Source organism: Epinephelus lanceolatus, chromosome 16, assembly GCF_041903045.1.
Source record: "Epinephelus lanceolatus isolate andai-2023 chromosome 16, ASM4190304v1, whole genome shotgun sequence".
NCBI classification, from domain to species: domain Eukaryota; kingdom Metazoa; phylum Chordata; class Actinopteri; order Perciformes; family Serranidae; genus Epinephelus; species Epinephelus lanceolatus.
In genome coordinates this window covers 15,981,914-16,003,197 of record NC_135749.1, presented here as the reverse complement: position 1 = coordinate 16,003,197, position 21,284 = coordinate 15,981,914, and the positions used below count along the sequence as shown (strand labels likewise).

The 21,284-nt window shown below is 40.9% G+C and overlaps 2 protein-coding genes across 3 annotated transcripts in view; one reads left to right on the top strand and one right to left on the bottom strand.

The window, feature by feature from the left end:
• The window catches only part of ctnnal1 (catenin (cadherin-associated protein), alpha-like 1), a 68,379-nt gene extending 56,499 nt beyond the window's left edge, over nucleotides 1-11,880 (top strand). For both annotated transcript variants that reach the window (XM_078175572.1, XM_033637432.2), the window contains exons 11-19: nucleotides 1,928-2,078; nucleotides 3,054-3,091; nucleotides 3,180-3,230; nucleotides 3,604-3,758; nucleotides 5,351-5,399; nucleotides 5,997-6,053; nucleotides 8,176-8,295; nucleotides 9,286-9,369; nucleotides 10,174-11,880. In XM_078175572.1, coding sequence (XP_078031698.1) covers nucleotides 1,928-2,078; nucleotides 3,054-3,091; nucleotides 3,180-3,230; nucleotides 3,604-3,758; nucleotides 5,351-5,399; nucleotides 5,997-6,053; nucleotides 8,176-8,295; nucleotides 9,286-9,369; nucleotides 10,174-10,344 — 876 coding nt within the window. In that variant the 3' untranslated portion in view covers nucleotides 10,345-11,880. The remainder of the gene's footprint in view (nucleotides 1-1,927; nucleotides 2,079-3,053; nucleotides 3,092-3,179; nucleotides 3,231-3,603; nucleotides 3,759-5,350; nucleotides 5,400-5,996; nucleotides 6,054-8,175; nucleotides 8,296-9,285; nucleotides 9,370-10,173) is intronic.
• On the bottom strand, nucleotides 11,881-15,331 carry abitram (actin binding transcription modulator). Its single transcript, XM_033637433.2, has 6 exons — nucleotides 15,141-15,331; nucleotides 14,912-14,963; nucleotides 13,982-14,111; nucleotides 13,763-13,839; nucleotides 13,609-13,678; nucleotides 11,881-12,391 (listed from the first exon to the last, which is right to left on the bottom strand). Exons 1-6 carry the CDS (start codon nucleotides 15,220-15,222, stop codon nucleotides 12,254-12,256), a joined length of 549 nt encoding a protein of 182 aa, XP_033493324.1. The 5' UTR covers nucleotides 15,223-15,331; the 3' UTR covers nucleotides 11,881-12,253.
• Nucleotides 15,332-21,284: the final 5,953 nt, after the last annotated feature.

Here is a 21,284-nt window from a genome sequence, read left to right as displayed (position 1 = left end):
CGATTTGTTTGGAGTGGTGTGAACTCATTTGAACTCTGGTCAGACCGAACGTGGAATCCTGGTCTGCTTGAAAACTGGGTGTCTCAGTTCACTTGCAAGTGAACTGTGGTGCGGTTCCCTTACAGTGGGAAATGCAAACGGACTATTCAGCTAACCAAAGAGAGAAAGTGACGTAGAGTGCAGTGCATTTGGGGTAGAAAAAAACAAAAACAAAGCCAACAGCGCCAACCCAGAGAAGCAGAGGTAAAAAAAGAAAAAGTTGGAAAACGTCTCATGGGCAGACGCGGAGTAGTGAAGAGGTGCAGGTGCTTATTGATATATGGTCAGAGGACCATATGTTGCAGTTATCAAGCCGGCTAAGGGGGATGGATTTCCGTTTTCGGTCCTGGCCAATCGATGAGCCGGGTTTTCTTCTTCCTTGTTCTATTTTTCTTCTTGGTCAGTGGTCGTTTCGGGCAATACCGCCCCCTAACGAGCAGCTGTTGTAACTGTGTGATGTTGTCCAGATGGTTTTGGTCCGTTTTAAAAAGTGCAGTGTGAAAGTGAACCAAACCAAGTGAAGGTGTGAAATTTTTTGGCGTTCCCAGTCCAACCGAACCAAGTCCCCAGACTATCCTGGTGTGAATGCGCCCTAAGGCAGAGTAGGGTGTGTCGTGCCTTCACTACCCTAGGAAATGCAAATTCGTGCTCTGGTGTTGGTGTGGAAGGACAGACGGGCAGATGCGTCATTTTCTAACAGCTAGCTATTGGCTCCAGGTAGGGTTGTCAAAAGTATCGATACTCTGAAAAGTGTCGATACTCAAACGCTGTATCCGGATACAATACTAATTTACACAAGTATCGATACTAATAGTGCACGCCACCTCAGTGCCTGTCTGGTGGGCACGACAGGTTCGACGGACATGCGCTGTGCAGGCAGCGTCTGGCAGGCACAGAGCCCTCACTGCAACCCGGCTTGTTGTCGTCGCTGTGCATGCATGCACACATTTCTGTTGCTGTAATATGGCCAGCATCAAACTAAAATATAACTTCTAACGCTAATGTGGGAGCTAAGCAGAAAACTTTATCAGTCATGCCCGTCTGTAACATTAATAGACAATGTTAGTTTAACAGGACAACACAATTATTTATGTCTGAAAAGTTATGTTAACTGTAAAGTCACAGATTGAAGCTGAAAAAATGTTTGGTTTCTCCCGTAACCCCTGGTTCTCTGATCACATAGTGAGGTAGAAACAGGAGCATCCTGAGCCTAAACTACCAACTCTATTTGATCAGCAACGAAAATATGGTGCCAATTCACCAGAAGCACAGAAAATAAACAGGGCTGTAGATAAATACATTTGTATGGACAGATCTTGTTTCTGGTTGTTATTTATTTTGGGGGGATTTTTTGTTGTCATCATTGATGTTACTGTTCTGATCTTTATTTAAAAAATGACATGCCTCTTAATTTTTTGCTGCTGTATCGAAAATGGTATCGAGTATTGAATATTTTCCTGGATATTGATATCGAGTTTGAAATTTTAGTATCGTGACAACCCTAGGTCCAGGTTATTTTCAGGAACAAAAGTGTTGATTCTGAAAGGCATAACTGGTAACAACGGTTCCCTCTCAATACACTGCACAGTGTGCACATTAATGCATTACTAATGAATATCACCCATAGATCTCAAGAGTTCTCATTCGACACTGCAGCAATACTCAGCAATACACCCTCCAAGTGTGGAATTGATCAGATAAAGGGTTGTTAAGAACACTGACGGACAGACAGACAGACAAAGACTCCATTTTAGTTGAACAGCAGCAACTGATTAAATTGAAAATCACCGCAGTGAATCTGTCCCTCTGTCTTTTACTTTCTTGGATAGTTTTTCTGCCTGGTTACTGACCCTCCTTATTTAAATATCACTTTTCTCGTTCCGCTCAGATCATCTCGGCAGCCCAGACGCTGGCCCTCCACCCGTCCAGTAAGATCGCCAAGGAGAACCTGGAGGTGTTCTGCGAGGCCTGGGAGTCGCAGCTCTGCGACATGGCCCTGCTGCTGAGAGAGATCAACGACGTCTTTGAAGGCAGGCGAGGTGCGATTTTGTTCAGTTGACGGGTACTTGTGTGCATTTGGGCAGGTCAGCACATAACATGAGGATCAGAGAGTCTTTCAGAGAGAGTGAGAAGCTGAAGCGAATACAGGCAAAATGTACTGTCAGTGGCATTTTAGCCTGAAAGAATGAAACTCCCTGATAAAACCTTGGTGAATCATTTTGTCCCTGAGCACTTCAATAAGCTTATGAAAGTTAAAGTTGAAGCAAAGCAAGGCGCATGCAGGCACATATCTTTTAAGAATTAATCATCGTGGACCGTGGGAAGCATTTTGTAATAGGAGCAACGTCAATGCCATTAAACACCCAGGCATTCATCGCTCCTCTGTACTCCCTCTCTCTATTCATCATTGTGCCAGTTACCTGAAGTGTCCAAATCAAGCCTTACAAACCAGCTGCTTGCATCCTCAGTGACAGCCCTGTTGTGCGTGTATTTGTCCGTGCACACGTGTTTGTATAACCCAAGAACTCTCAAAGGCAGGGGGAATGTTTGGGCATATTCCCAAGATGTGTTTGCCCTAAAGAACTTTCACATAAAATGCAGTAAATATTTTGGAGTGCAGCTCAGCCGGTGAAAGGATCACATCCATTGCACATTTGTATTCCCATGAAGCCAAAACGCTGCGTTAAAATGTCATATTGACACTTTGGAGAGATTTGCTTTTATTACTTTCTCTTAATCTTCCTCCATGAACATGACAGTAGAGTTTATGGTCCCTGTAGTCGACTGAAATGAACCATGCTGTTCGTGTTTATGATGAAAAATAAAAATGTGTCAAGGGTGGACAGTTATAAAAGCAAAACAATTACAGCGCCATAATCACTGAATAAACATAATTGCCACCTTAATTGTCTGTGTCACTACCTAAACACAGTCATTCAAAGAGAAATAATGTGATTATTTTAGTTTTTTTGTTGCGTTCTGTTAAGATAATAACAATATCTCTCTTCTCCCAGGAGACAAAAGACCTTATTTATCACTCCCCAGACCCGGGGTGAGTATCCCACCATCCATCCTCATGAATATTCCAGCCATCCAATGGTTTGTAATCCTCTGATTAATGCCACTCTCTCTTCCAACAGAAACACTCAGCTAACTTGAAGACTGCCAAGGCTGTCAAGTTGGATGCAGAGGTACCATACACCATAAACTCCTCTGGCTCTCAGCACAATACATCACGACGTGTCTTGTACCCTGTTCTGACAGCAGTGTATTCATCTCCAGGAAACTTTGTGTCACTCGCTTGAAGAATCGATGGCGTTCGTATGTTAATAGGCTGCGATTTTTGCAGAGCCGGCACTTTTTCACACACTGTACCACCACAGGAAGCGGGATTATGCTGATTATAGAAGTTATTATGGTGTTAACAAATGAAAATAATGTTTATTAATATGCATTTTTAAAATGACATCCATCATGTTTCAGTCCTTCCCATATAGAATTACTTTGGGTGTGTTTTTCTGTGTGTGTGTGTGTGTGTGTGTGTGTGTGTGTGTGTGTGTGCAGGAGCAGACAAGCATGGCCAAGCTGGGCCTGGAGCTCCGCCTGCTGTCGTCAGATGTGGACACAGAGGTGGAAAAATGGGAGGAGCAGGAGCATGACATCGTCCGACAGAGCCAGAGCTTGGCCAGTATGGCCTACAACATGCACCTGTTCACCAGGTGACTGAACTGTAGTACACACTTCTAGGGGTGTAAATCACTAGTTTCATCACAAAATGATATTATGTTGATTCTTTGGACAATGATATTTGCCGATATCACAATGCTTGCCACAATATGATTTTGATTCGACTCAGTTTATGGGCCTGCGATTGATATGAGACAATATCAGGGCTGCACCTGACTCAAAATTATGCCAGATTCGGCTGTTCAACCATTTGTTCCTTTTTTCCATAGAGAATTTGAGGGTGTGAACGGGGATCAGAGGACATTTAGTGCAACAGTGATGTTAACGTAATATATAGTAAATAAGCTAACTGCACTAACAACGGACCGTAAATGTGCAACAACATTTTTAATGGACACTACGTAGCAAACAAAAGCCAGAGACTGTATCATATGAAGTTCCTCTGAGTACCAAACTCAACATTTCCAAGCAGAAGGCAGCAGATAACATTATCTCAGAGCCTTTTGGGGCAAAACCTCTTCTCCTCTGGGCTGCTGCCTCCAGTCACAGCTGCCTGTACCAAAGAGCAGCGTGAGAGTGAAGAGTGCGAACTCAGCAGCAAAATCTAGGGACCAAAATGTCCCCAGAAGTACACTGCACACTGACTGGCAAAAAATTAAATTTAAAAAACTGCTGCTCGACTTAAAGCAATCTCAGTCAACTGAGGGGTCCTCGACTGATGATTCAAATCTCCGAGTGTCAGGGAGCAGCCCTATATCATATGCCCATTGAACATAATCGAAACAGAAGAAGCTCCCACCTCTCTCTTTTTTGCTAAAAAGATAAAAACAACACATAAATAATGTAAATAATTATAACCTGTTAAGTGCAGTAAAGTGACTTTATATCGACTCCACACCTATCCCATGTGCATAAACAACACATGGGATAAGTTAGCCTTAACTTCAACCTAAACCAGGATGTTTTGAGCTCATGTCATGTGGCTGCTGGCTCAAAGCCCTGAAGGCAAACCTTTCCCAACAGCCATAAACCATGGATTAACAGCAAGATCATTCAACAAAGGTATAAAATTCAGCTCAGTAATAAGTGTCAGGGTTCAGGGAGAAAATAATTGATATTTACTAGTCACCCATAGTAAGCTAGAGCACTTTTACATCGCATAAATGACCCTAGCAGCTATTCTTATAGCTAAATGAATTACATGTATTATTTATACATTTTCTTACTCACTGCTGGTTTAAGTCACTGTATCAGTCATTGATTATTGAATCAATACATTAAGATCGATGCACCCCTACACAGTACACAGACACGCACATACTCCAATTGCACTGTTAAATTCATCTCAGAGCTGAACTCTGTAAAGCTTCTTAGACATTCACATGAATCTCTTTAAAGGCTTACTGTTAATGAGAGTCTCAAGCCCGTCGCTATCGATATTTACCAGGCATAGTTAGAGGCAGTGACAAAGTTGACTATGACTCATTGTGACAATAAAATCGTTACGATTCATCTAAGTCAGTGTTTTTGTTGATTGCTGTGGATATATTTTGTCCTCATCCATCTCTCTCTCATCCATGTTTCCTCTCCCTATTTTCTGTGTTTCCCCATATTGATTCCCCAGAGGGGAGGGGCTGCTGAAAACAACACTAGATCTTTTTCATCAAGCCGAGGTATGTGCGTCCATATCCGCTAATCTCTCCTCCTCTCCACCTCCTGTTCTATATTCCTCCCTTTTTTATTGAAGTTGTAAATGAATGCATCTGTTGTTTCATTAAAGCAAAGACATACTGTGGCCGGCAGATCAATAGGTTAGTAAATGCCGGCAGCATCCCTTCTTTCACTCTCCTCTCGCAGATCTGATAGGGTGTGACTAGGATCATTTTGATGGAAATAAAGCGCTGTGTGTTCCTCGCCACGTCAGACAAACAAGGTTGCACGGAGGAGTGTTTCTATTGAATTGGGATCATTGCCAATAATGTGGAGTAATTTGTAGAATCAGGGCCCAAAATGTCAGCCAGGATTTATTCCATTTGGTGCGGGCGAGGGAGATAAGATGGGAAGAGGAACGCGAGGGGAAAAAGACGGGAAGGCGTGCTGATAAGAAGAGCTGAGAAGACGTAAAATCTCATAATATTTACAGACTGTGCTTTTTTTTTTTCTTGCCATCGAATATCTTCTTGTTGGAAGTTTAAAAAAATTATACTTTTACTCGTATTTGTGTAATTTTTTTTGATATTTATGTCTTTTTTCTCTGACTTATTTGTAAGGTTCTCTCTGAAGAGGGGCTCCAGCTGTGCTCGTCTCTCCGCACTTTTTCCACTCAGGTATATATCAGTGCAATAAATCTCTCTCACTCTTAAACACACACACACACACGCACACAGAGTTTAAGGCTGAATACCAGATGACAGTGTGCTCACATAAATCAATTTCCAAGTATTTTTGCACGGTAAGCACTCACTTAAAATAAATGTAATGCATGTTTTGTAAAAGAAAGAAGACCTTTTGTATAAGTAGTAATACAGTTAGTACAGTAGAATATTAAGGTGGAAACAGACAACTTTTCAATTTCCAAGTGTTATTATTGTTGGTGCTGCTGTTGCAAAGCAGGGCTGCAACTAATGATTATGTTTTTGAATTGTCAATTAATCTTACTTTTTTCAATTAATCAATCGGTTGTTTAGTCTTTAAAATGTCAAAAAAGTGTGGAAAAATGTTGGTCAGTGTTTCCCAAAGCCCACGATGACGTCCTCAAGTGTCTTGTTTTTTCCACAACCCAAAGATATGCTGTCAAAGAGGAGTAAAGAAAGCAGAAAATATTCACATCTAAGATGCTAGAATCAGAATTTTTTTTTTTTCTAGATTAGAGAACAGATTATCAAATTAGTTGATGACTAATCGAATTATCCCTGCAGCTCTATTGCAAAGACAACTGACTTGCTTTCCGTTTTCCTCAGAGTCCAGCAACTACCACAGCTTCCACAGTCACTTACATTGATACCTCTTAGTAAATGGGGATGGGTACCAGTAGTTACCAGGAAAAAACAAGTGCTATCCTCTTTCTGTTTTGGTTGACGCGCTTCATTTGTGCTGTAATTTGAGCCTTTATTTTCCTGGGAGATCGCACCCAGTGGCAGAGAGGGTTGCACAGTGGAAGCGAGGCATACAGGGAACCAATCTAGAGGCAGTCGGTGTCATTATCCTACTGTACTGTAATGATAAGTTAAAGCAAAAGCATTGTCTATATTCACTTTAAACACACACAAAAATCAAATATGTGTTTGTGCAGTGTGCTCTTGTTTCTCTGGTGGCATCTGATTGACTACCGTAAAGTAAAGCTATAAAAATCAGCACTGAAGTAAGTAAAAGCAAAAAGCCAAAGAGAAAAGTAAACTGTTTTCTTATGCGCAAGGTGAGCTGCTGACCCATCTGTATGCAGACACACACACACTGGCACCTGTGCCCCCACCTACGTTACGCCTCTCACACATATACACACCCATATCACCCATTCTGGTGTGCCACAGTGCCAGGCCTTATAAATCACACAGCGAGAGGAGGAAATTAAGGCCGTTACACACTTTTCACCATTCCTCCTTTCCTCTCTGAGTCGAGATCCCACAAACAAACATAGCCTCAGTGCCTTCCTTCCTCTTGCCCTCCACCAACTTCTTCCCCAGGTCCTCCAAGTGTAATTAAATGGCTCTTTTTGACAGCCATTAACGACCGCCATTTGTCACCGCTGCGTCCGTGGGTGTGTATGTTTGTGCACGTGTGCATGTGTGGAGGGGACGAGGGTGGGGGAGTCGACCGTGACCGCCCAGGACTAATTCATAATCAGGAGGCTCGGCTCTTCAACTTGCCTCATGCTTTCTGATTAATTACATCAAACAAACTGGTACTAATGGAGTCCCTCCGTCTCACGCTCCACTCCCATACTTCTGTGGCACCAAACACACTTGAAACACACCTGCGTTGCCCTCGCTGAAATTATGAGGCTATTTATGCAAATTAGGCTTACGCATTTGTAACTGAGGTTTAAGAGGTTTTATGTACTTTTTGTCAGCCATGAGTAGAGCTACGCTGAATAAAAGAGATTGTGGTTTTAGGTCGCTGGTGGCATGTAAGTGAAGTAGATTGATGGCCCCCATGACTGAGATCGAGGGATTAACCCAGCTGGATAACAGACTTAAGCAGTAGATCATGACCTGGCTGTTGCTGATGGATTACATCAAGCTACACTAAAATTTAATTTATTTCACCCTCCTTTTTTTTGGCTTTTTGTGATGATGATTTGTGTTTGAACAAGAGCACTGTAAATCTAGTCCAGTACATCTATCAATGTCTGCACATATTAACCCAGTCTCCCTAGATAATACCGTCATAAACCATCTCCGCTGTCCTGAAAAACATCTCTCCCTCTGTCTGTCTTTCTCTCTGTTCCAGCTGGTTGATGAGGAAAAGTCTGTGGTGATGACAGAGATGGAGAAACTGGTGGCGTTGTGCCAACAGTTGCAGATGGGGGCCAAGACTCCTGTACAGGGCAAGACTGCCACCTTCCAGAAGGTACTCATACTGCGCTTGTGTTTCTCTACCCTTTTTTTGTTTGTGTGTACACTTTTTTAAAAAATAAAAAATGAATCCATGTTTATGCCCCGAGTCTGTTTCGTTTAGTAGACATCAAATTAGTAACATCACACTGAGTGGTACACAGCAGACTTTTTTTTCTTAAAGGCATAATTAGCTGCGAAAAGCATCAAAAATACATCCCCAACAACAGATGGGCATCACACAATAGAGCCTGACTAACTGTTTTACTTCATTACTGGCTACGGCATAATATTTGAGTGATCTGCGAGTAACACTATTATCGAACACAGGGCGCCAGATTAATGAAGGTCTGTGAGGAATTAATGAGCATCTTGGGCAAAGATGAGCTGCCTCAGGTCACCTTGTAATAGAGGCGAAGGTTGGAATCAAAAGGACGGGATGAAGAATAGCGCGTCCTCTGTTGATTAATGAGCATCCCTTTGATATGTATTGGCTCCCATCCCTCTGTCTCTCCATCCTGATGTTCACTTTATCATTTGTCACTAATGGGAGAGTGTGTGTCCGTCAGGGGTCGGCAGAGCACTGATCAGGAAATGTTAAAGGGGACGTGGGTGTCCAATTGGTATTGATAGCTAATGCATTCCATTGAAGAGGGATACCTCAAAGTGTGCTATTTCAACAGGGAAAGCTGAGCTCCCAGCTACAAAATCTGATGTTTCTCACACATCCAGCGCTGTCATGTGATGTGACAGTGACAGAATTGGATGCAAGGAAGAATTACAGACTATCTCAGTTTGGATTACTAGTCTTAGCCATGGACATCTTGTGGATTTTCTGTGCGAGCTGCGAGCAAATCTAACAAGAAAACACAGCAACAATGTGCCTATCCACTGTATTTATAGTAGTATATATAGTTGAAGCGTTTGTATGTTCATATGAATTAGTATCCAATGTGTATCCATGTTACCCCTCTCAAACTTTATCATTTTATTTCTTCGTCTCTAGGTGGACTCATCCATTCAGACAACCAGAGCGATCTTGACTGTGGTCCTCTCCCTGCTCCCATTCTGCAACAAGCTCAACAGAAAGGTGAAGGAACAGGACTCATAGCTGAATGAATGACACTTGCAGTAGCTTCGCATGCTACATGGAAATCTACCAAACTAAGAGAGAGAGAACTCAGAAACATTTATGGAGCCCAAGAAAGAATGATTACATTTAAAATAATTGATTTTTGGCCACTTGTTAACAAAGAGTTCAGCAGACGTGGAGCAAAAAGTGCATCCGTTTTATAGTCGTGTTCCTGGCCAGTAGGTGAATGCTAGTCCAATATTTAATTTACATTTAGCTCTGTTTTTGGTCTCCACCAACCAAAGCTGAAGAGAATATGAGTGTAGTTGGGTAATCATTTTTCGGGGGTTCATCACAAAGAGTGAGCCCTTTAACATACAATGATTAGTCATGTGATCCATTGTTTAAGGCCCCCTCCTGTGAAAATCTAGGATTTAACCTGATAACACGTCCATATGGTGATTGTTATACACTACAAGAAATACCACAAGCAGAATAAGGGGTAAACACTGAGCATTTCCACGTTGGGACTGCAATGACAGTTTAAGTAGCATAGAGTCAGACAACTAAGGTGCATAAATCACTTATCTAAGGAACCAATCCCATCAACTTCCGGGGTGGGGCTTAACTAAAAGTGTGTTGTTACATCTGCTTATTATTATTTTTAATATGCACATACAGCAAATAAAACAGCATAAAACAAAATAAGAAAAATGTTACAGAAGTAGTCAGAACTTTCAAAAGAAGTCAAGCACTTGATTTTTTTTTCCCATATTTAGTGTCTTTCCATTCATTGTGTCCCCATGCTGTGTTCATTTGCAGTACAAGTCAGAGAGGAGTAGCCTGGGTTCCCCGCAGGACTGGAGAGAGAGGCAGGATGCGTCCACACCTGTCAAAGAGGAGGGAGCGCTCAACGGCAAGAACAGCAACGGCTTTGGTGTCAAATCCTTAGAGCAGCACATGGCCAGTCTCAACCTCCTGGAGAGCAAATAATCCAGGACATTGTCACCTCCTTTGTCCACTATTCTCTCTTGGAGCAGCACATAGCCAACCTCACAACTCTGGAGAACATGTAATCCAGTAAATACGTCACTCCCCTCATCCTCATGCACCCACCAGAGAGTGGGCTAAGCAGTGTGGTGAAGATGGTCGCCTCGGGTCAGTCAGGGTTTGTATTTGCTGTCTGGATGAATACATGTAAGGTTTACAGAGGAAAAAGCAGATCCAAGCTCGCTGTGCCCAGGGCCAGTTTAAACCCAGGGTAGCTTCTTCCCCGAAGCACCAGTTCCACCCCAGTCCACAAGATGGAGACAATCAGCCAACACTGACTTTGCCATTTGCAGCGAGCCTCCTTAAAGGAGAGAGGGGCCCCGAGACAAACCTGATTTTGGAGTCACTTTTATCACTTCTCTGGATATTGAGTTGATAAACTGATCAGAAATCAGATAGCACCTCCTCTTAATGCTCAGCTCAGCCATACATCTGTCTTCACTATGTGCCTCTGTGTAACAAGCCTATTTGCTTTGTGGTGTACTGTAATCGTGTTGCACATGTTAGCCAAATGTGGTGGTGGTGGTGGTGGTGGGGGGGAGACACAGTTAAATGGCTGAAAACCCACCATGCATGATGCCATCATTACCAAACCCTTGTGTTTGAGTCTCTTATGGTCAGTGTGTCATAGGTTTGTAATATTAACACTTGTTCTCTAATATTAGACATAGTGGTACATTTTGTCCTTCATCACTGGCACTGTAGTCATCTCACATGGAAAAAAAAGTATTTTAAGAGTCAACCACACCATAAGATTAATGACTTCCTTCCATACGGTTTGCCATGGAATGTTAGCCATGTTAGTAACAAAATGCAAAAATCACAATTTAATGCCAAATATGATTGTCCTCATGAAGACGCTGTGGTCTTCAGCTTGCTACTAGTGTGAAATATAAAGCTCTTACAGCTCCTGTGTACGTCACTGGAGACGTATTTTTATTTGGGCCTGATTTCTCCATCACTACGATGCTTTGGAGATGACAGGATTTTACTTTATACTGTCCTGTTATTAAATCATATTGTGCATATAGATACACTTGGGACATTTTTTTCCTCACAAAAGAAACAAAAAGATAATTCTGAGCTGGCGTCTGTGTCAAACGGAGCCTCGAAGTGTACTTGTTATGAAGACTATCATTGTGAAGCTGCCTTGTTGGCCAATATGTATTAAATGGTATATGGTATGTATAATATGGTACTTGAAGCATAGATAAATATATATATATATATATACTGTATGTATCCTAAGGTATTGAATGACTGGTACTAGGTGAGGGTGTGATGATGACTGAGATGAATAACACATGTTAAGCTTTAGAGATGCTTTGTACAGTGTCAGAGCAGCTAAGGATGCTGGGTATTGTAGTGATGCTACAGATGTGAAGAAATCATAGCTCTAGTTTTGGACCATCTATTCTTTTGACAATTGAAAGGTTAATAAAAGTGACACATAAAAAAATAAACAATATTTTTCTTAAATCACTGTCAGTTGTGTTTATTGATATTCTAGAAAAATAATTCAAACTGAACATGAGTTGAGGATATTAACATGACTTCCAGTAATTTGTTATGTTTCCCTCTGTTTCCTCATTTTTCAAATTAGAAAAAAAAAACAAGCAATAAATAAAAAACTAGAATGCAGAGTGCATCCTGAGACCTTCCTCGATTTTTAAAACAATGACAATATATAAGTATAGAGGCACAGTGCACACAGCTTGCATTATATGCAATACTCCCTGTGAAGTCACCACATGTAAATGTCACTTTCCAGGTTAAGGTCCTCAGTCTTCACCCAACCTGGTGGGAGTGGCCTCCAGTTTTGACTTAAATAAACCAAGAATGTGGAGCTCCGTCATGATGGTTGAGACTGGTCAACAGTACGTTTGGAGACAACTCTCTCAAACTCATCTCTGCTCAGAAGATTCTCTGTTATGCTCTTGCTCTCCTCAAACTTTGGCAGGATGACAGCGATGTATCCTTCAGTGAATGGCTGTTCAGATTTGACAGAGAAAATGCTATTAAAACATTTTAAACATTTATTTTGTTAAGATCAGATGAGACTTAAGTGACCGTGGTTGAGAAACTGAAACTGTCATGCATTCATGAGTAATATTGTCAAAAACAATATATTAAAATAGTTTTTACAATAATGCAACTGTATGGCCTGATCAAAGAGGGCATTTAAAGGAGTACTTCACTCCACAAAATGACTGTTTGTATATCAATTAATTACCTTGTGTTAAGTTGAATTTGTTAAGAAAACTTTGTGCCCCACATAGAATTAAGAATCAAAAACCAACCAACCAATTCTTCACTATCCAGTCATATGCTTAGTACTTTCCAAACAGACAGCGCTCTCTCTCTAACAAAGAACTGAACTAAAAGTAAAACTTATCTATGCTCTCTTCAAAGCCAGACTCCATTGAAAAATAGCAGTAATTTACCTCAATGAACACAGTAGCTGCTGATCTACCACTGCTTCGATCATTTAGTCGAGTTATTGTGTGGCTTTGGTGCTTTAAAAGGTTAGTTGGGATTGGAAACAGATGTTTTGATATACCATAAAATTTCAATTAATAGCCAGGGCTATTAGTTGCTTGAATCACTGAAATCAATGGGCATATATTTGGGACAGGCCTTTAACTCCTTTCACACAAAGCTGTTGCTCAGCATAAATTAGAAATACAATCAAACTGAGCCAGTATGAATATTGTATAAAAATTAGGCAGTTAATATATGAATTATGAATCATTCATTTGATCTAGCTCCGTCAGACAGCGCATCGGAGCGACAGAGAGTTACAGCACTCGAGGATTATGGCACCAACACAACACCACTTTATCCTGTTAAAATAATACTAACAACTTGGATTAATGTTTTATGAAAAACCTGTTTGATTCCTTTGATCTGGGGACACTCACGGACTGAAGGAATATGAATAACTTACATGGTAATCAAGGAATGTAAGCATAATTTGATGTAGCCAACAACTCGGTTTTGTACGTACGAAGAACTGCTATAAAAAGAAAAGAACTGCTTGGGCAACCAGACCAGGTGTCTAACTGAGACAGGCTTCAACTTCACACTGTGTAAGCTATTGTTATACAAATGGTCATTAGGGGGCAGAATTCTCAGAAAGACAAACATATACATGGTATCTCCATGTACACATGACAATAATATTACAGTGTGTAAATATATATTTACCTTTTCCAGCAAGAGAGAAGGTGTTTCTAAAATACTTTCATTGACCTCAAGAAGACGGCCCCTGATGCAGCTGAAAAGATAATAGATTTGTGTGACTGATGGTGACATAAAAGCATGCAGAATGTATGCCTGGAAACACAAACCATTATCTCACCTGTAGATCGTGTATTCAGTGTCATCTGTGCAAGTTATCCTACACAGAGGTGCGAAATCAGTAAGGAACTGACCCCCCTAGGAATGGAGGAAAAAAAGATTGAGAGGCATTTAAAGCCAAGCTGACATTTTAAAAAAGGGTGATGTGAAGCTAGGTGAGTAAAAATGTATGCACATAGAATAAAATCATATGTAGTTTTAAAAATTAGTGTGAATTTACCCGCTTGGACTTCCCAGAGACTTTATTATTCAGTCGACTGCAGCAGTTACTGATCTGGTAGTTGATGCTTTTGATTTGCCGCCCATTCTGTAGGATGGGGTGAGTCTCCGCTAACGTGACGATGCATAGTCTGCAGTGAACAAAAACAAATTAAAAAGTGTGCCTTCCAAAGCTTTTAAAGATACCAAGTTAATGATGTCAAGTGTTTGTAAGTATGCACGTGCATGGGAAGCTATTGTAACAAATTAGCAAAAATGCATGTGTTTGGGAAGAAAGTGAGCATAGGACTTGGACTTAACTGTAGGAGATGTGTGTGAGTTGTAAATAGATGTTCTCATATAGCTTTGCTGATGTTAAACATGGTCAGCGTTTACTTCAATTCACGAAGAATGTTGGTCTTTTTTGGATTCTACGTTCACCGTGGAGGCAAGCGAGAAAAACAGGTTTCCTCACAAATGTTACATGTGGTGAGTAATATTATACGAATGGTCGTTTGTGGAGAGCAGTATTCCTTTCATAGGGAGTATCACATTCACAATATTCAAATGCAGCTCAGGGAGTAAAAGAATTAAATACACTGGGTTACCAGAAAAATAGAAACCTCTGCACACTGTAATATGCAATCAAATGTCCTGTAATATCACCTTTTTGTGAGGCTGTACTTAGTGTTGTTGTATTAGTGGATTGCATTCAACATTTATGGAAGGTGTCTCTAATAATGTAGTAAACCCATAAACAATATTTTATTTATCTCTTTCCATATAATTTAATGCTACTACAAAAGCCTCAAAACCTATAATAAAACATAAAGTAGTCTCAGGAAAACAGAACATTTTAGTTTTATTTGTCCCAAACAACTGCAGTGTAAATTATATTACCAGTTATAAAAATGACTATCGTTTGATAATTATCACCACCTGGTGTTGTTACCTGTTTGAATGCTGCAGGATGCAGTGGTCCTCACACGGTTTCCCCTTCAAATCTAAATAAAAACAATCACAATACATTTAACATATTTCAATTAAGTGCACTGTGCTGGGTAATTGTCAAAATTTAGTGCTCCCTCTCTCTCTCTCTGATGTCTAAACTTCAACTATCGTTAGCTTAGCTGCCGCACAGCTAACACAGCATGAGACATTTCAGTGATGTGTTTATTTACCGGCTCTGAACCACCGTGTGTAATATCGGTCAATGACTGAAGGCGCCGTCGCTTCCGTGTCTTTCTGCTCCACGCAGTCCATCAAAAGTCTTCACAATACAGGCTGTAAAAAACTATTTAAATTAACGTTACAGAAATGCCTCTGCTTGTCCACTTCTTTGCCTTGCGTGACGGACTGAAATTGGTGTGACACCGGGCCGTCCGTCAAACGAATCCGAAATGTTTACGAGCAACAAGGTTCCGGAGATACTTTTCGCTTCTTTGCGGATTGTGGAGATGAATGTGACACTTTATAAAAGTACAGTACATAAAATAAAATCCTCATCTAGTACAAAAAATAACTAATTGGTATTTTTGGCAGCATGGATAAGTTACATAGGGGAAGTAAGAGTTGTCAACGTGGTATTGTTAGTGGTTCCACTGACCTAGCTGCAGCTACTGTCGTTTATACTTCGTTTTAATAACAATATTACCAGATGAATGATTTAGTTTATCTAAACTGAATCTGAATCTCGATTTGGTGACGTATTCCCATCAGCTTTGTGGACATTTGAAGGCTCTCCTCATCTGCCAAAATCTCAACTTCTCCTCTGAACAGGTGAGCACAATTTCTCTCAGGTCATGGTAAACATTTCCAAAGCATTTCTTACCCTGCCTTTTATTTATTTATCCAACCTTTATTTAGCCAGGAAGGTCCCATTGAGATACAAAACACAATACATAAAAGCAACACAAGGGGAAAAAGTAAAAGCTGTGAAGTTTCCTAGTGACAAATACTGTCACTTGACACTGGTCTATCTCAGTCCTGTATCAGGACTCCAGAGATTTAGGGGCCAAGACTCTGTGCATTGTGTGTTGATTTGTGGCCATTTGATAAATGTCTAATTTCTCAACAGTAACTCACAATATTAACTCAGGAAAAAAGGATCTAAAGGCTGCACCTGCATTATTACTTGTCTGGTCCCTGTCTTGTAGGCTATAGTGGGCCCTATGTTAAAGGGGAACACTACCTAAATTATGAATTTCAGTAGGATGTAATATAATATGATATGTTGTTTCCATGGTCAAGGGAAGTTTAATCAATATTTGTTAACATGAGCTACTCTCTCTCAAAGCCAGAAACAGGAGAAATAATTCTTCAGCTTGTGATGTCGAAAAGTATAGTCTGGAGCTGCTCCACAGAGCATGAATGGGAGCCTGATTTTGTGGACCCACATGAGGTTTGGGTTTTTTACAAATGAGCTTCATTCTGTTGTAGTGTTCTCAGTACTGAACAGAAAATGTACCCATATACTCGGATCATCCCCCTGGGTGTTCTCAGTGTCATCAGTAACATCTCTCCCAGTGTAGTGTCTATGGAGCAGCTTCAGACTTCATTCCCTATGAGCTTTAGCAGTTTTAGGATTTGGGAGAGAGCTGTTCATGTTAACTGATATTTTTAGACTGTCTTAGACCATAACATATATGAATTAAAAAATGGGCCAAGTTCTCCTTCAGATATCTTGTTAAAACAAATATGTGTGAACAAATTAACACAAAGCAGAGCTAAATATAAAAACCCAAAGCAAATGTAATGCACTTTGCATTTTTTGGGTCCTCCAGCAGGGTCATGTGGTCATGCTAATGATTTGTGGGCTGTAGCAATGCCACCTTGGGCTCATTATGAGAGCAGTTTTTCACACTGCCCACAAGATGTCAGACTACTGCTAAAAACTGGGGTATACTCTGAAGTCAATGTGATTGAACGCTACACATGCAAACTCTGCAGACAACATCAAAGTTTATTAAATTGCAAATCTGTGTGATGTGGGTACATCTCCTCATATTTAAACTAATAATATCTCCAACTAATCAATGCCATGTTTTATTGAATTGCTTTTGTTTATGTGTAGAGCAGCTGAGATATGTCACCTCACTGTGTCTGTGATCAGCTGCTCACTTTCCATACTTTTTAACTACGTGTCATTCTGTTTTTTTGGCTCTAATCATTCTACCAGATGGCGATAGACTTTAAGTACGTTGAGTCTGCATCCCAGTGGATTATGTAATAAAGAGGTCTGAGAGAGATTGGATGCAGGAATGAAGGACTGTGTCCCTCCCTGGATCTGTGAAATAGCCCCTCTCTGACCCGAGCCAATCACATACCAAACATATCTGGCTCCATGTGCTACTTGCACGCTGTGGACAATGCTTAGGGAACATTTTTCAGGGATTGGCATCGGCACGAGGCAGATTAAGCAATGATGACTTCATCTTGGTCACATAATTGAGAGAAAGAGAGCACAAGAGCGAGCAGGACTCGGCTGATATTTGGGGGCACGATGAGTTTTCCATGCATCTACTCACCAGTACCAAGACTTGGAAAGATCTTCTGTCAAGACCCATCGTAATGAGTTTTTCCATTACTTCTCTGTCTGTGGTAGGCCGTGGTCTGCAATTAATTCAGAGATGAAACACTAAACCATTGTGGAAACAGTGGACACAAAGGGAGAATCCTGTAGATGTGAGATCTTACATCAGGCATTTCCAATAAACAAGACCAACTTTAATATGAATCAGCAGCTTTACCTGTGATCTTTCTCCAAACAAGACATCTGCTACTGTTAAAGCGCTAAGTAGATGCTGGATACCAAAAGCTGACAGATTTTCAGTCAGAATAGATGCCATTTTGAGAAAGTAGCATCTGGTATGTCCTATTAACCCAGGTGACCTCCCTGGATGTTGCCTTTTGTAAGAGTGCGTGTGCATCTGTGTTTATCAGTCTGTTCTTTGCCTGTATGTATCTGTCAGTCTGTGTACATTCCCAACCCTTTACTGCATATTGTTGGAATGAAACATTGCTCCATCTCCCACTCTTCACGACTCGACTATGAGGTTCACTGGCTGGCTGTCAGACAGGCATCTCAAGTGTCTCCAGCTGCAAAGGCTTCTGTGTGAGTGTGATGATGCATGCGCAGCTCCACGTCAGCTACCGCTACAGCGAGCAGTTCTTCTTCTCTGGCCTGGTGTTTGTCTGTTGGGCTCCAGCAGTCTCTCCCTACACATGGAAGTTGTCCAACTCCATTCTCTAGCTGGTCCTCAGTGCCAGAGGAGAGCCTGATAAGGGAAGAAAGAAGCTCTAACCAAGGGTGGTGATGCTTGCGTGGCGTGGAGAAGACTTGTTGCCTCTTTTTATTATCAGGACTGTACTCATACCGGAGCAGAAAATTGAGGATTTCCTGGTTCGTGGCACATAGTTAGCTGTTTTTTAAGCCACAGAGACAGATGAGATATTCGTGTGTTGTAATGCAGATGGAGAGAATTACTGAAGAAAGATGATGTCTTTTTCCTAAGTGGTTCATGCAGACAAGCTATCAGTAACACTTTCAGCAATTCATTGTTTAGGAGGGGAACTGCACGCAATCCAGGCTTGTCCTCAGTATCTCATCATATGATAAATGTCTCGGAAAATAGACAGAGGTCCTCTGCTGTTAGAAATGCTGCACTTCTTTTTCCTGGATAGCACTGAGGCACACACACCTGCATTTGCGATTCAAGACATTGAGTCATATGCTGCCAAAAGGCACATTTAAAACTGTCTTTATTCACTGGTATGCACAGTGGGTTCCAATTAAAGAACTGTAATTTTAGGGTAACTCTGTTTTAAAGGGCTGCCAAATGTGTCTTTGTGTCACAGGGCAAGAATTAGATTTTAGTGAGAGTGTAGTTAAAGCTCTGGAGGACTGATGAACAATTACAGTGTCACAGTGGTTTGTCTTCCTGCCTTAGAACGTTTAGATAAGGAACCACGAAGTCCTCAGTCTGCTGTCAGTGAATGTGCTGACATGCAGCAGCACAGAAACCCCCGGAGCTCCTGACCGTTGCTCGGAGGTCCTGTGAGCTTTATAAATGTCATGTCTGCAGAGGAGCCGTATCGCTCTGATAAGCTGGTCCCATGTCAAGTTATTATTAGGTTTCTCTGCGGTAATCGGCGGCCAAAGGTGCAATCAATCATGTCAGAGCTTCTTTGTTATTTCTGGCCTCTCTCCAAAGGCGGCAAAGGCTCGAGGCTCTGAGAATATGTATGTGTGCGTTTGTGTGTGAAAGTCAACTTTATGATTCCCTTTAGTCGAAACATATTTCATCACAGAACTGTTTACATGAAGTGCTGCACTCTCCTCTCAACAATACATTCAATATAACTAATAAATTACAACTTAAAGGATCAGACTGAATGTCAGGCAAGTGATCACAACATTTCACAGTTAAATGCTAATATTACCAGTGGATATATTGTTGCCAGGGAAACAAGACATGTCTTTAACAGCTAAACATTGTAATTTTTCCTTGAACTTTTTTCTCCTTTGTTCTGCTAATGGGTTTATAGCACTAATAAACTTATTAAATTAATAGGAGCAAAGTCATGATGGACAGAGAGTATGACCAGAGCCAGTAACATTAACATCTGCCTCTGATAAAAAAAGATAAGACTGGTATCAGCGTTTTAAATATTGGTGTGTGTGTGTGTGTGTTTGCAGTATATGTGTGACAGAAAAGGATTATGTGTCCCTGGCAGCAGAACACGACTCTCCTCCCAGAGCCAAAATGCTCGTATATCACTGTTGGTGTTATTTGAAAGCTTTATAACACAAACATTCACGGTGGCCAAACCTCTCTTGGTTCCTTAAAAAGTTATCATTTGAGAGAGGCGAGGTTCTACGTCATTTCACTGTGACCTCTGAAGTGTGAAAACAAGAGGAAGTGGTCGAAACCAGTTTGTTTCAACTGTCAGTTCGGGACACTACTTTAACCTTGTATGTGGAAAAGATCATGTGTATCGATATTGTTCTTTATCATATGATTCCTTCCCTCTTTGTGTTTTTCTGTATTGTCATGCCTGTGCTCCGGTGACAGCCATAGCCGGAGTCAGTGGAATTACAACTCCTGATCTGTCACATGATGCCATTGGGCCCAAACATACATTTCCCGTAGACTTACATTGAAAAAGACACGTCTGTAAATCAGTGGACACATTTTTTGAGCATTACAACTCCCTGTGAAATGACTCGTTTCACTATCAGGATGTGATCCATTCGGTCCGATAACATCTGGAAAGTTTAGAAGAGCTGCATGGCTGAATCATTTTATCCCCATTGAATCATTTTATCCTCATTAAGGCTAGAGAGGTGCTAAATGGGAAGTAGCCAGTTTGAGTGGAAGTCTTTAGTACGCTTGCTCTATGGGCCCAATGATACAGAAGCACTGCAGATAATCCAGGTTATTTTATCTGTGGCAGTTGAAAGTTTTTGGCTTCATGCACCACTGAACAACTTTCAGAACAGGGTCCCACCTCCAACACTGTATCCAGGTGTCTTTATACATCCATAGTCCGTCCATCCTGTTCCGGTGAATTCAATATCTCAGGAACACCTTGAGAGAATTTCATATGTATGGTGGGCAAAGGTCAAAGTCAAGGTCACTGTGACCTCAAAAACACTATTTTGGCCATAATGCAAGAATTCATACTCACTGTAAAAAAAAATCAAACAAATGTATCAAATAGGATAAAATGATAAAGTGATGATATTTTATATCCAAAGGTCAAAGGTCAACTTTGTTGCAGGCTCTGCAAAACCACTCCTGGCCATGACTCATTACCATGACTCAAGAACAGAGGAGGAAACATTTGATCAGATACTGAATTAGTGACACTAATCTTGGGTTTTCACCTTGAAACTGATTGTAAAGAATTTTCTGTGCTGCTGAGTTGCAGATGTGTGTGAAGCATCCACGTTTCCCCAAAAATACACCTAATACCTTTTATATCAAGGCCCAGTCTGTAGGATCTGTCCGTTCTGTGTTACTGTATGTATAACAACATGGAAGACTCTGTGTAAGAGGAAAGAAGAAGAAGAAAACAAAACTATTCTTATTTTTTTTTTATAAACAAAGAAAGCATATTCATGAACGTTATATGACATTTCTGCCGATAGATGCACCTAAATCCTACACTGGACCTCTACATTCCTTCAAAGTCTGTGTTACATATATGAGTCTGGACAGACATGGCTGTTAACTGCAACCTGACTGGTTGGCGGAGGCATACAACAAGGCAAGATAGTAGTTCTAGTTACAGGATAAAATAGTGTTTTTGAATCATCTTAA